Here is a 15,685-nt window from a genome sequence, read left to right as displayed (position 1 = left end):
CAGGAAAGTGAAGGGTATAAAAATAGGTCAAAAATCGAGGTCGTCCTAGTTTTTTCCTTATATCTCAGCCATTTGTGGACCGATTTTGCTGATTTTAAATAGCAAACTTTTCGAAAGCATGACTGACAGAATTATTGAAGATTTGGATCCAGAAGATATCAGGGGTCTTCAGAAAATTGATTTCAACAGACAGACGGACAGACAGACTGACGGACATGGCTTAATCGACTCCGCTATCTATAAGGATCCAGAATATATATATACTTTATAGCGTCGGAAAATTACATTGTGAAATTTACAAACGGAATGACAAACTTATATATACCCCCCTCACAAAGGTGAAGGGTATAAAAAGGAAAAAACAGAAATGTAAAATAAATTTTACTTTATTTCCATCAAGCACCTCTCCCCAAAAATGGTTGGCCAGGATCCGTGCCTGTCGTGGACGGATAAAGCGTTCAACATTACGTGCAATTGATAAAAATTGTTTAATCAAAATTTCGGTTTACGGTCGCTATAATCGTTCTACCGAGAGGACTATCCGCAGTGTGCCCAGTGGGGCAGAATCAAAATAGTTACGAAATAAATCTGGTATTTCTAAACGGCTAGTCCGATTAGAACTAAAATTTTACGCGGTGGTAGCCAAGGAGTATTCGAGTTTAAGTTATTAAAATGGGCCCTACAAATTTTCTAAAGGCAGCGCTATGGAAGTTCAAAGTAAGTTACCTTCGACAGAGGGGCAGAATCAACATTTTTTGGAAATAAATCTGGCATTTGTAAACGACTGGTCCGATTAGGATTAAAATTTTACGTGGTGCTAGCCAAGGAGTATTCGAGTTTAAGTTATTAAAAAGGGCCCTACAAAATTTCCACAGGCGGCGCTATGGAAGTTCAAAAAAGGCTACCTTCGACAGAGGGGCAAAATCAAAATTTTTTGGAAATAAATCTGACATTTCTAAACGGCTGGTCTGATTAGGACTAAACTTTTACGCGGTGGTAGCCAAGGAGTATTCGAGTTTAAGTTATTAAAATGGGCCCTACAAATTTTCTAAAGGCAGCGCTATGGATGTTCAAAGTAGAGTACCTTCGACAGTGAGACAGAATCAAAATTTTTTGGAAATATATCTGGCATTTCTAAACGGCTGGTCCGATTAGGACTAATATTTTATGTGGTGGTAGCCAAGGAGTATTAGAGTTTAAGTTATTAAAATGGGCACTACAAATTTTCCACAGGCGGCGCTATGGAAGTTCAAAGTAGATTACCTTTGACAGTGGGTCAGAATCAAAATTTTTTGGAAATAAATCTGGCATTTGTAAACGACTGGTCCGATTAGGAATAAAATTTTATGTGGTGGTAGCCAAGAAGTATTCGAGTTTAAGTTATTAAAAAGGGCCCTACAAATTTTCCACAGGCGGCGCTATGGAAGTTCAAAGTAGGTTACCTTCGACATGTAAAATTTTTAAACATGTGCAATTTTTTGGTTTCGCATCCGATTTCAAAGGTTTTTATATTTTCTTAAAGCCCTCGGCTAGGTCTTGTGTCTGCTAGTTATCTCTTATAATTTCCGAGGTATAGGAATTTTAAAATTGAAATTTAAAAATTTTGCCATACCTTGGTCCGCTTTTTTGAAAATATTGGTCATAATTTTGGACCAAAGGGACTTGAATTTTGTTTGTTAGTTAGACAACTAAATTACCAATAATATACAAAAGATTTCATAGCAATATCAATTATGCATCCAAAAATAAACGATTTTCAATTAAAATTTTTTTAGATTTTTGCAGTTTTTTGGGCTCTTTTTTTATTAAACAAAAAAACTTTCTTTAAGAACTTCTAACAATTTTATGTTTTTCTGTACGTTATCTTTACGGAGAACATTTTGGTATAAAAAAACAAGTCCTATTTTTGAAACATGTCGCCCCTTCGTCCTTCGGTATTTGACTCCAAATAGTAAAATGATCATTATCGGAGATCACTTTTATATAATAAAATTGACAAAAAAAAAAATTCCAAAAATCATTAAAAGGCTTTAAATTTCTGACTCTAAAAGAAAACAAAAAAATATATTATTTAACTGCAACCACCCACACTCAAGTATCACATGCAACTTGACAACAACAAAAAAGTAGTGTTGTACTAAGTACAACAACAATGCCTCTACAACTGCAACAACAATATATCCACATACTTATAGAATAATGAGCTGGGAAATTTTCCAAAACCATGAAGGAGAAATATGTATCTCTTCTCCACCCCTCCCCCCTAACAACAACAACAACAATGACATTAGTAAAGCTTAATTTACTATGAAAATGTCGAGATTTCTTAAGGATTTATTTTCAGCACTCAGAAAAAATTTTACCAAACAAGAGAAAAATTACAAGGCTAAAGAGGGTTAGTGTTAGTTATGTCGATTATTGTTGTTGTAGCCATGATGGATCCCTCTCAAAGTCAACAATGTGGCCTTAAGTGGCTTAAAGTGACTTAAAGAAAGTGAATGAAATAAGTAGCAACATAAATGCCTATAAATCGTTAAATAAAGCTGCAAATGGAAAAAGGGACATAATTGAAGATCACTTAAATTTTGGATAACAAATCGATTTTAACAATGAAAATTGGAAAATATCTTAAAATGGCTTTAAATCGAAATGAACAAAATTATCATAATCTGCGATCAATTTTAGTTTCGATCAAAACCTGACTAAAATCTGCTCAGAGAACAGAACTTGAACAGAACTAGAACAGAACTAGAACAGAACTAGAACAGAACTAGAACAGAACTAGAACAGAACTAGAACAGAACTAGAACAGAACTAGAACAGAACTAGAACAGAACTAGAACAGAACTAGAACAGAACTAGAACAGAACTAGAACAGAACTAGAACAGAACTAGAACTGAACTAGAACAGAACTAGAACAGAACAGAACAGAACTAGAACAGAACAGAACTAGAACAGAACTAGAACAGAACTAGAACAGAACTAGAACAGAACTAGAACAGAACTAGAACAGAACTAGAACAGAACTAGAACAGAACTAGAACAGAACTAGAACAGAACTAGAACAGAACTAGAACAGAACTAGAACAGAACTAGAACAGAACTAGAACAGAACTAGAACAGAACTAGAACAGAACTAGAACAGAACTAGAACAGAACTAGAACAGAACTAGAACTGAACTAGAACAGAACTAGAACAGAACTAGAACAGAACTAGAACAGAACTAGAACAGAACTAGAACAGAACTAGAACAGAACTAGAACAGAACTAGAACAGAACTAGAACAGAACTAGAACAGAACTAGAACAGAACTAGAACAGAACTAGAACAGAACTAGAACAGAACTAGAACAGAACTAGAACAGAACTAGAACAGAACTAGAACAGAACTAGAACAGAACTAGAACAGAACTAGAACAGAACTAGAACAGAACTAGAACAGAACTAGAACAGAACTAGAACAGAACTAGAACTGAACTAGAACAGAACTAGAACAGAACAGAACTAGAACAGAACAGAACTAGAACAGAACAGAACTAGAACAGAACTAGAACAGAACTAGAACAGAACTAGAACAGAACTAGAACAGAACTAGAACAGAACTAGAACAGAACTAGAACAGAACTAGAACAGAACTAGAACAGAACTAGAACAGAACTAGAACAGAACTAGAACAGAACTAGAACAGAACTAGAACAGAACTAGAACAGAACTAGAACAGAACTAGAACAGAACTAGAACAGAACTAGAACAGAACTAGAACAGAACTAGAACAGAACTAGAACAGAACTAGAACAGAACTAGAACAGAACTAGAACAGAACTAGAACAGAACTAGAACAGAACTAGAACTGAACTAGAACAGAACTAGAACAGAACTAGAACAGAACTAGAACAGAACTAGAACAGAACTAGAACAGAACTAGAACAGAACTAGAACAGAACTAGAACAGAACTAGAACAGAACTAGAACAGAACTAGAACAGAACTAGAACAGAACTAGAACAGAACTAGAACAGAACTAGAACAGAACTAGAACAGAACTAGAACAGAACTAGAACAGAACTAGAACAGAACTAGAACAGAACTAGAACAGAACTAGAACAGAACTAGAACAGAACTAGAACAGAACTAGAACAGAACTAGAACAGAACTAGAACAGAACTAGAACAGAACTAGAACAGAACTAGAACAGAACTAGAACAGAACTAGAACAGAACTAGAACAGAACTAGAACAGAACTAGAACAGAACTAGAACAGAACTAGAACAGAACTAGAACAGAACTAGAACAGAACTAGAACAGAACTAGAACAGAACTAGAACAGAACTAGAACAGAACTAGAACAGAACTAGAACAGAACTAGAACAGAACTAGAACAGAACTAGAACAGAACTAGAACAGAACTAGAACAGAACTAGAACAGAACAGAACTAGAACAGAACTAGAACAGAACTAGAACAGAACTAGAACAGAACTAGAACAGAACTAGAACAGAACTAGAACAGAACTAGAACAGAACTAGAACAGAACTAGAACAGAACTAGAACAGAACTAGAACAGAACTAGAACAGAACAGAACTAGAACAGAACAGAACTAGAACAGAACTAGAACAGAACTAGAACAGAACTAGAACAGAACTAGAACAGAACTAGAACAGAACTAGAACAGAACTAGAACAGAACTAGAACAGAACTAGAACAGAACTAGAACAGAACTAGAACAGAACTAGAACAGAACTAGAACAGAACTAGAACAGAACTAGAACAGAACTAGAACAGAACTAGAACAGACCTAGAACAGAACTAGAACAGAACTAGAACAGAACTAGAACAGAACTAGAACAGAACTAGAACAGAACTAGAACAGAACTAGAACAGAACTAGAACAGAACTAGAACAGAACTAGAACAGAACTAGAACAGAACTAGTTCTGGTCACCCCCAGAAATGTATTAAATTATATTCAAAAACAGTTTGGTTTGAAAAAATTTAAATATTTGGTATGGAGAAACAAAAAAAATGTTTTACATTTTTATTAATGTTTTATTTATTATATTCATATTTGTTTTACTAACAATTACCAGTCCCTATAACTAGACTCCCTGCAAGACGTTAGTGGCCCATTAAATTGTGTAAATGACAGCGAGTGATGCCATTAAAGTAGTTGAGCTGCTGCTACTGCTTCTACAAGTAGTAAGTACCCAGTAGTGTCCTGGAATAGACTACTTTTGTTAGGTGATTTAACTACATTTTAAAGAGCAAAACAAAAAAAATTAAAGTCACTACATTTTAGATTACTTAGAGATATTAAAGTGACAACAGACTTCACTTTAAAGTAACCAATTGCCTTTATGTTCATTACGAAGGGCACATTTATGTAAAATTACCCAGAAATATATAAATTGCAGTAAGCCGGGAGACAAGTGATTACACTCTAGAGTACCTAGAGTTACTATAAGGACAATTGTCTTCTCTTTAGATTACCGGGGATGAGTAAAGTAACCAATTTCCTGGATTTTCATTACAAAAGGCACAAAACAGTCCAGATAAGACAATTTTCTATAAGAAAATCGACCGGATAAGACAGTTTTCTATAGAAAACAGTCTGGACACAGACAATTTTCTATAGAAAACAGTCCAGACATTAGTAGTCAATTCAGAACTTCTGGGTAGCGAACAGTTTAAGGCTGCTTTCAACTGCCACGCAATGTGGTAGACTTATTGCTGTTTGTTGGTATATATTGCAGCTGCTGCTGCTGGCTTGCTGCTGTTGCCAACATTTTCCAAAGCAACTTTGGTATATAAAGACCAACATTAAGTACTACAAAGAATTCATTTAAAATGCCATTTTTCAAATTATGGCTGGCCGTAGCAAAAAGGGGGATAAACTCAAAATTCTAAAGAAAATTTTTTTATCACTCCAATGTTTAAATGGAAAATTTTAGATATTGAAAGAAAATGTCAAAATTTTGTTTTTAAATTCGACCTTTTTTTCCAAAAAATTGCTGACCTCCCTGCTTATTATGCGTCACTCTGTCTTTCTTTTTTTTTTTGGTTTCTATATTTAGCAGTTTGTTAAAAGTTAAAGTGATTTGTTGAAAAGGCTTACTTTTTTATATATTTCCCTTTTAATATTGTAATACTACTTTGTAGAGGAGAAAAAAAAGTTTTTCTAGCAAATTTTTCCTATTTTCTTTGCTGATTTTTTTTTTGTGAGAATTTTTGTTTTAAAACTCATTCATTATGTTGATGTGATTATGAAAGTGTTAATTGCTTACATAAATTAATTTCTTGTTTTCTTTGTTTAAAACTAAATGAATGTTGTTTTACTTTGAATTTCATTTAACAAACGTTTTGCCTTTGTAGTATTGGCCCTTTTTGCTAGCAATAATTAAGCATTTTAAACCCTTTTGTCTCACTTAACTTTTTCTTTTTTCTTTCTTTTCACAAATAGGATAATAAATATTTAATATTCTCAACAATTTACTCAACTTTGTGATTTAAAAAGTGGTCGGCTTTTAAAGATATCTGGAGACGAAGGAAACAAATCAGCTGAGGTTATAAAAGAGAAATAAAGCCCTTAACGTTTTCTTATAATCCATGTTCTCTTTAAGCCTACCACTGCTTTAGTCTCTATCTCTACCTTTTTGTACACAAAATCACTTATGTTCATTATGTAGTCGTCATTAGATTGTGTCAGTTTTCCTAAAATCAAATTAATTACATTTCCCCTGGGGGGGGAGGGGTTGTTTTTCAATGTCAATAAGATTGTCATTTGCTAAAATTTTATTGTGTCATCATACTTTGGTCCTTTGTCACACACACAAAAACACACACTCAATTAAACTCTCATTCACACACAACCCAGCAGTTCTGGATGACAGACCAGATGGTTATCTATCTGTTAAGAAAAATAACTACTTTTCAAAGTGCAGGAAAAAAAGAGTTTAAAGTAACTACACTCTACATTACTGGGAGACACTAAAGTGACAATTGTCCTTACGCTAGATTACCAGGGATGTATAAAGTAACTAAACTCACTCAGTCTGTCTGTCTGTCTGTCTGTCTGTCTGTCTGTCTGTCTGTCTGTCTGTCTGTCTGTCTGTCTGTCTGTCTGTCTGTCTGTCTGTCTGTCTGTCTGTCTGTCTGTCTGTCTGTCTGTCTGTCTGTCTGTCTGTCTGTTTCGATCAGACAAAGCCTATTATAACTGGCTGAAATCGGTCCATTATCTCAGTCTAGTGACCATTAACCATTAGAGACCTTAAATAATATAGGGTCACCCAAACCTGCTGGGCAGTTCTGTCATTCACATGTCATTTACTCTTGTCTATCTTTCTCTGGTGTGTCTGTTTGAGTAAATTCATGTCCTGCTGAGTTTTACAAAACATAATTGTGAGTGTAGATTTAATAGAGAAAATTAAATTTTGTAAATAACACTTTGTAAATTTGGTAATTTTCTTAGCAAATTTGCTTAATGTAAAGTGATACTTAAACATGGAATAATAGAGTTATTTGGGAAGGTTTTACGAATAATAAAGACTTTCAGCAATATGAATAGATTTTAATTAAGCAAAGTTTAAGGAAATCAATGAAATTCATTAACAAAAGTTATTGAAACATTTTCTTAGGGACCTATTGAATGGGTTATCTCTGGGATCGAACCTAATAGCACCAGGAATTACATTCTAGATGTTATTTGTCACTAGATTTGCCATATGTGGAATATTGAGAGGATCAAGCAAAGAGAGTCTTTTTTCCGCATATTATTTCTGTTACTAAGGACCCTGATTATCGATAATGTACTGGAAGAACTTAATAGCTTAAGTTTCCACTCCTATTGGTTGTTCTCGAAACGATATCATTAAGGATTCTGGCTAAGACGATCTTGAGTAGCACGATCATTCAGTTCGCTGAAGAGCTCATGCATGATCTTGTTATTTTTTTGGGAAATTCTAACTATCTACAATTGAATAAAGCAAAATAGATCAAATGAAGACTTTAACCAAACGGAGATGAAGCCTAATATAAATCCTCGATTTATATTATTTTAAACTGATTGAAATTTAAACTAATTTTCACTACATATTTGCCTTTAAAAAAATAAACCAATTTTAACCAGCTATTTGGAATACATTAAATTATTATTTAAACAAACAACAAATAATAAAACCAGACATATATCCAATAATTTCGTGATAAAAATACATGAACTAAAAACTTCACAAAATTTACACAAAACTTTAAGTCACGTTCGTAATTGTAACAACAGTCTGCTGAACAGCACCGGCATATCCTATACACACCCCAATACAAATTGTTATTATAAGAAATATTATCTGAAACAAAACTACTTATCTATGTTATAGCTGTATGAATATTTTCCATATCTACTTACTTACTTAATATTTCTTAGATTATTTAAGTTAAAATACACACAAATAATATGCAAACCAGCCAACAAAGTTTATGAATGAACTGTAACAAATGTGTTTGGCATAAGCAACGAGTACAGAAAGAAGTATTTGGAATTTGCAACAAATTTTAATGTAGACAATAATTTTTGTTTGCAAATAAAGTATGTAAATGTAACCAACAATGTTTCAAGTTTGCACAAATTTGTGTTAAATTTTTTCTATAGAAAATTTTGCACAAATTTGTGTAAATATTTTCTAGAGAAAATTTTCCACAAACTTTTCTAAGACAAGTTTGCACAAATTTGTGTTAAAATTTTTTTGAGAAAATTTTGCACAAGTTGTTAAATATTTTTTATAGATAATTTTGCACAAATTTGTGTTAAATATTTTCTTTAGAAAATTTTGCACAAATTTGTGTTAAATATTTTCTTTAGAAAATTTTGCACAAATTTGTGTTAAATATTTTCTATAGAAAATTTTGCACAAATTTGTGTTAAATATTTTCTATAGAAAATTTCACACAAATTTGTGTTAAATATTTTCTTTAGAAAATTTTGCACAAATTTGTGTTAAATATTTTCTTTAGAAAATTTTGCACAAATTTGTGTTAAATATTTTCTTTAGAAAATTTTGCACAAATTTGTGTTAAACATTTTCTTTAGAAAATTTTGCACAAATTTGTGTTAAACATTTTCTTTAGAAAATTTTGCACAAATTTGTGTTAAACATTTTCTTTAGAAAATTTTGCACAAATTTGTGTTAAACATTTTCTTTAGAAAATTTTGCACAAATTTGTGTTAAACATTTTCTTTAGAAAATTTTGCACAAATTTGTGTTAAACATTTTCTTTAGAAAATTTTGCACAAATTTGTGTTAAACATTTTCTTTAGAAAATTTTGCACAAATTTGTGTTAAATATTTTCTTTAGAAAATTTTGCACAAATTTGTGTTAAATATTTTCTTTAGAAAATTTTGCACAAATTTGTGTTAAATATTTTCTTTAGAAAATTTTGCACAAATTTGTGTTAAATATTTTCTTTAGAAAATTTTGCACAAATTTGTGTTAAATATTTTCTTTAGAAAATTTTGCACAAATTTGTGTTAAATATTTTCTTTAGAAAATTTTGCACAAATTTGTATTAAATATTTTCTTTAGAAAATTTTGCACAAATTTGTGTTAAATATTTTCTAGAGAAAATTTTGCACAAATTTGTGTTAAATATTTTCTAGAGAAAATTTTGCACAAATTTGTGTTAAATATTTTCTAGAGAAAATTTTGCACAAATTTGTGTTAAATATTTTCTATAGAAAATTTTGCACAAATTTGTGTTAAATATTTTCTTTAGAAAATTTCACACAAATTTGTGTTAAATATTTTCTTCAGAAAATTTCACACAAATTTGTGTTAAATATTTTCTTCAGAAAATTTCACACAAATTTGTGTTAATGATTTTCTATAGAAAATTTCAAACAAATTTGTGTTAATGATTTTCTATAGAAAATTTCAAACAAATTTGTGTTAATGATTTTCTATAGAAAATTTCAAACAAATTTGTGTTAAATATTTTCTATAGAAAATTTCAAACAAATTTGTGTTAAATATTTTCTATAGAAAATTTCAAACAAATTTGTGTTAAATATTTTCTTTAGGAAATTTCACACAAATTTGTGTTAAATATTTTCTTTAGAAAATTTTGCACAAATTTGTGTTAAATATTATCTTTAGAAAATTTTGCACAAATTTGTGTTAAATATTTTCTATAGAAAATTTTGCACAAATTTGAGTTAAATATTTTCTATAGAAAATTTTGCACAAATTTGTATTAAATATTTTCTATAGAAAATTTTGCACAAATTTGTGTTAAATATTTTCTATAGAAAATTTTGCACAAATTTGTGTTAAATATTTTCTAGAGAAAATTTTACACAAATTTGTGTTAAATATTTTCTAGAGAAAATTTTGCACAAATTTGTGTTAAATATTTTCTAGAGAAAATTTTGCACAAATTTGTGTTAAATATTTTCTAGAGAAAATTTTGCACAAATTTGTGTTAAATATTTTCTAGAGAAAATTTCACACAAATTTGTGTTAAATATTTTCTATAGAAAATTTTGCACAAATTTGTGTTAAATATTTTCTTTAGAAAATTTTGCACAAATTTGTGTTAAACATTTTCTTTAGAAAATTTTGCACAAATTTGTGTTAAACATTTTCTTTAGAAAATTTTGCACAAATTTGTGTTAAACATTTTCTTTAGAAAATTTTGCACAAATTTGTGTTAAACATTTTCTTTAGAAAATTTTGCACAAATTTGTGTTAAACATTTTCTTTAGAAAATTTTGCACAAATTTGTGTTAAACATTTTCTTTAGAAAATTTTGCACAAATTTGTGTTAAACATTTTCTTTAGAAAATTTTGCACAAATTTGTGTTAAACATTTTCTTTAGAAAATTTTGCACAAATTTGTGTTAAACATTTTCTTTAGAAAATTTTGCACAAATTTGTGTTAAACATTTTCTTTAGAAAATTTTGCACAAATTTGTGTTAAACATTTTCTTTAGAAAATTTTGTACAAATTTGTGTTAAATATTTTCTTTAGAAAATTTTGCACAAATTTGTGTTAAATATTTTCTTTAGAAAATTTTGCACAAATTTGTGTTAAATATTTTCTTTAGAAAATTTTGCACAAATTTGTGTTAAATATTTTCTTTAGAAAATTTTGCACAAATTTGTGTTAAATATTTTCTTTAGAAAATTTTGCACAAATTTGTGTTAAATATTTTCTATAGAAAATTTCACACAAATTTGTGTTAAATATTTTTTAGAGAAAATTGTGCACAAATTTGTATTAAATATTTTCTATAGAAAATTTTGCACAAATTTGTATTAAATATTTTCTATAGAAAATTTTGCACAAATTTGTATTAAATATTTTCTATAGAAAATTTTGCACAAATTTGTGTTAAATATTTTCTATAGAAAATTTTTCACAAATTTGTGTTAAATATTTTCTATAGAAAATTTTGCACAAATTTGTGTTAAATATTTTCTTTAGAAAATTTTGCACAAATTTGTGTTAAATATTTTCTTTAGAAAATTTTGCACAAATTTGTGTTAAATATTTTCTATAGAAAATTTCACACAAATTTGTGTTAAATATTTTCTTTAGAAAATTTCACACAAATTTGTGTTAAATATTTTCTTCAGAAAATTTCACACAAATTTGTGTTAAATATTTTCTTCAGAAAATTTCACACAAATTTGTGTTAAATATTTTCTTCAGAAAATTTCACACAAATTTGTGTTAATGATTTTCTATAGAAAATTTCAAACAAATTTGTGTTAAATATTTTCTATAGAAAATTTCAAACAAATTTGTGTTAAATATTTTCTTCAGAAAATTTCACACAAATTTGTGTTAATGATTTTCTATAGAAAATTTCAAACAAATTTGTGTTAATGATTTTCTATAGAAAATTTCAAACAAATTTGTGTTAAATATTTTCTATAGAAAATTTCAAACAAATTTGTGTTAAATATTTTCTATAGAAAATTTTGCACAAATTTGTGTTAAATATTTTCTTTAGAAAATTTTGCACAAATTTGTGTTAAATATTTTCTATAGAAAATTTCACACAAATTTGTGTTAAATATTTTTTAGAGAAAATTGTGCACAAATTTGTATTAAATATTTTCTATAGAAAATTTTGCACAAATTTGTATTAAATATTTTCTATAGAAAATTTTGCACAAATTTGTATTAAATATTTTCTATAGAAAATTTTGCACAAATTTGTGTTAAATATTTTCTATAGAAAATTTTTCACAAATTTGTGTTAAATATTTTCTATAGAAAATTTTGCACAAATTTGTGTTAAATATTTTCTTTAGAAAATTTTGCACAAATTTGTGTTAAATATTTTCTTTAGAAAATTTTGCACAAATTTGTGTTAAATATTTTCTATAGAAAATTTCACACAAATTTGTGTTAAATATTTTCTTTAGAAAATTTCACACAAATTTGTGTTAAATATTTTCTTCAGAAAATTTCACACAAATTTGTGTAAAATTTTTTTTTTTCAGAAAATTTCACACAAATTTGTGTTAATGATTTTCTATAGAAAATTTCAAACAAATTTGTGTTAAATATTTTCTATAGAAAATTTCAAACAAATTTGTGTTAAATATTTTCTATAGAAAATTTCAAACAAATTTGTGTTAAATATTTTCTTCAGAAAATTTCACACAAATTTGTGTTAATGATTTTCTATAGAAAATTTCAAACAAATTTGTGTTAATGATTTTCTATAGAAAATTTCAAACAAATTTGTGTTAAATATTTTCTATAGAAAATTTCAAACAAATTTGTGTTAAATATTTTCTATAGAAAATTTTGCACAAATTTGTGTTAAATATTTTCTTTAGAAAATTTTGCACAAATTTGTGTTAAATATTTTCTTTAGAAAATTTTGCACAAATTTGTGTTAAACATTTTCTTTAGAAAATTTTGCACAAATTTGTGAAAAGTTTCTTTAGACAAGTTTGCACAAATTTGTGAAAAGTTTCTTTAGACAAATTTGCAGAAATTTGTCAAAAGTTTCTTTAGACAAATTTGCACAAATTTGTTTATAAAGAAATCCATAAGTTATCGGCAATTTATAATTTGTAATTTATAAACTAACACTCAGCCCAGCAAAAGTCATTAAAAAACGAAAGTATTTTTTTTCTTTTGTAAACTACTTAAATATTACTTTTAAGACATTCGCACGAGTTTAGCTTAAATAAACAGAAATGAACTAAATATAAAACACAACACAAATTTGCAATGTTAAAACAAAAAATTTACATAATTTCAATGAATAGTTAATAGCAGATAAACTACGAAATGTTTGAAAAAATTACAATCAAATTAACTTACCTTTTTGCAGCTATCGAATATTTTTCGTATTCTACCCCTGCGTGCTAACATACCTCTGGCCTTACGCCTGTTGTGGGGTACAAATAAGTCTTCTAAACTGCTGCTGCTGGCCGTAAAATCTTGACTTTTGTCTGCAGGACCATGGTCACTGTAATAATCCTCGCTATCCTCACTATCGTAGTCAGGACGATTGCTGTTAGATGATCGAGGGCCCATCTCCAAATCCAAGTCCATGTCCATTTGTTGTATGGGCGAATAAATTACAGTTTTTTCTCTACGCTTCAATTTGGACGCCAAGACCTTGAATAGACCCGGTTTTTTTGGACCTGGTGCTGTTTTTTCGGGCGTATCTTGCGCCAGCATTATTTCCACTAGAGGAATTTCACAGGGTTTTCTTAAACGTGTTTGAACATCACCTGCACCGCGAACTCTGCTGGCGCCTAAACCACTGACTGATGGTGGGCATGGTGATGAATCACTATCTGGCGTATCTTCTGCCAGCATTATTTCCACTAGAGCAACATCACCTCCATAGCCAACTCCACTGGCGCCACTGCATCCTGGTTGGCTTGGTTGGCTAGGTGGGCTTGGTGATGAATCACTATCTGACATATCTTGTGTCAACGTTATTTCCACTACAGGAACACCACCTCCATTGACACCTCTACTCTCGCCTATACCACTGACTCCTGGTAAGATAGGTTGGCTTGGTTGGCTAGGTGGGCTTGGTGATGAATCAGTATCTGACGCGTTTTGTTCCAGCATGATTTCCATTAGAGGAATTTCACTGGGTTTTATTAAACGTGTTTGAACATCACCTCCACTGGCGCCACTGACTCCTGGTAAGATAGGTTGGCTTGGTTGGCTAGGTGGGCTTGGTGATGAATCAGTATCTGACGCGTTTTGTTCCAGCATTATTTCCATTATAGGAATTTCACTGGGTTTTATTAAACCAGTGACTCCTGGCGGGCTTGGTGCCGAATCAATATCCATTTCCTTTGTAATCGATTGTTTTTCCATCAAGTTATCCATAGTTTAGAATTCTCACGCTAATGTGTCGCAGTTATTTGAGGTACTTTTTGGTTTTTTGTTTTTTCTTGCGAAATGACAGTTAGGACAGACACATAGACAGACACAGAGACAGACAGACAGATAGTTCCTTGATTGTGTGAGTGGGTGAGAATGTGAGAGATTTATGTGCTGTTTTTATAATACAAGCGAGTACTTTGAAAAACTCAAAAACTCGCTTGTATTATAAAAACAGCACATTAAAATGGAAAGGAAAACCTAAAAAAAATTATTGGTTTTTAAAAACGTGACTGCAACAATTTCTGGTAAAGTTCTGTAATAAAATGGAGAAAAAAAAATTAAATTAAATAGTTTTGCTAAACATTGAGACAATAAAGTTTGTAGTAAGGGAAAATTGTTAAAGATAAGCAAAATATTTCTAAAAAAAAAAAATTTCCAACAAAATTAGTGCAAATTTGTGCAAAAGTTTCTGTAAGAAAAAATTATTTAACACAAATTTGTGCAAAATTTTCTAAAGAAAATATTTAACACAAATTTGTGCGAAATTTTCTAAAGAAAATGTTTAACACAAATTTGTGCAAAAATTTTCTAAAGAAAATATTTAACACAAATTTGTGCAAAATTTTCTAAAGAAAATATTTAACACAAATTTGTGCAAAATTTTCTCTAGAAAATATTTAACACAAATTTGTGCAAAGTTTTCTCTAGAAAATATTTAACACAAATTAGTGCAAAGTTTTCTCTAGAAAATATTTAACACAAATTAGTGCAAAGTTTTCTCTAGAAAATATTTAACACAAATTTGTGCAAAGTTTTCTCTAGAAAATATTTAACACAAATTTGTGCAAAATTTTCTATAGAAAATATTTAACACAAATTTGTGTGAAATTTTCTCTAGAAAATATTTAACACAAATTTGTGTGAAATTTTCTCTAGAAAATATTTAACACAAATTTGTGTTAAATTTTCTCTAGAAAATATTTAACACAAATTTGTGCAAAATTTTCTAAAGAAAATATTTAACACAAAGAAAATATTTAACACAAATTTGTGCAAAAATTTTCTAAAGAAAATATTTAACACAAATATTTAACACAAATTTGTGCGAAATTTTCTAAAGAAAATATTTAACACAAATTTGTGCGAAATTTTCTAAAGAAAATATTTAACACAAATTTGTGCGAAATTTTCTAAAGAAAATATTTAACACAAATTTGTGAGAAATTTTCTAAAGAAAATATTTAACACAAATTTGTGCGAAATTTTCTAAAGAAATTATTTAACACAAATTTGTGCAAAATTTTCTCTACAAAATATTTAA

General features: G+C 29.3%; 1 protein-coding gene across 2 annotated transcripts in view; it reads right to left on the bottom strand.

The window, feature by feature from the left end:
• Positions 1-14,443, bottom strand: part of ome (omega) — a 228,003-nt gene extending 213,560 nt beyond the window's left edge. Inside the window, exon 1 of one of the 2 annotated variants that reach the window (XM_065504981.1) lies at positions 13,336-14,443. In XM_065504981.1, the coding sequence (XP_065361053.1) occupies positions 13,336-14,367 (1,032 nt within the window). In that variant the 5' untranslated portion in view covers positions 14,368-14,443. The remainder of the gene's footprint in view (positions 1-13,335) is intronic. The other variant, XM_065504982.1, reaches the window with a different exon arrangement.
• Positions 14,444-15,685: the final 1,242 nt, after the last annotated feature.

Source organism: Calliphora vicina, chromosome 3 (genome assembly GCF_958450345.1).
Source record: "Calliphora vicina chromosome 3, idCalVici1.1, whole genome shotgun sequence".
Taxonomy (NCBI): domain Eukaryota; kingdom Metazoa; phylum Arthropoda; class Insecta; order Diptera; family Calliphoridae; genus Calliphora; species Calliphora vicina.
The sequence above is the reverse complement of the archived record's forward strand: the minus strand, read 5'-3'. Positions and strand labels throughout refer to the sequence as shown.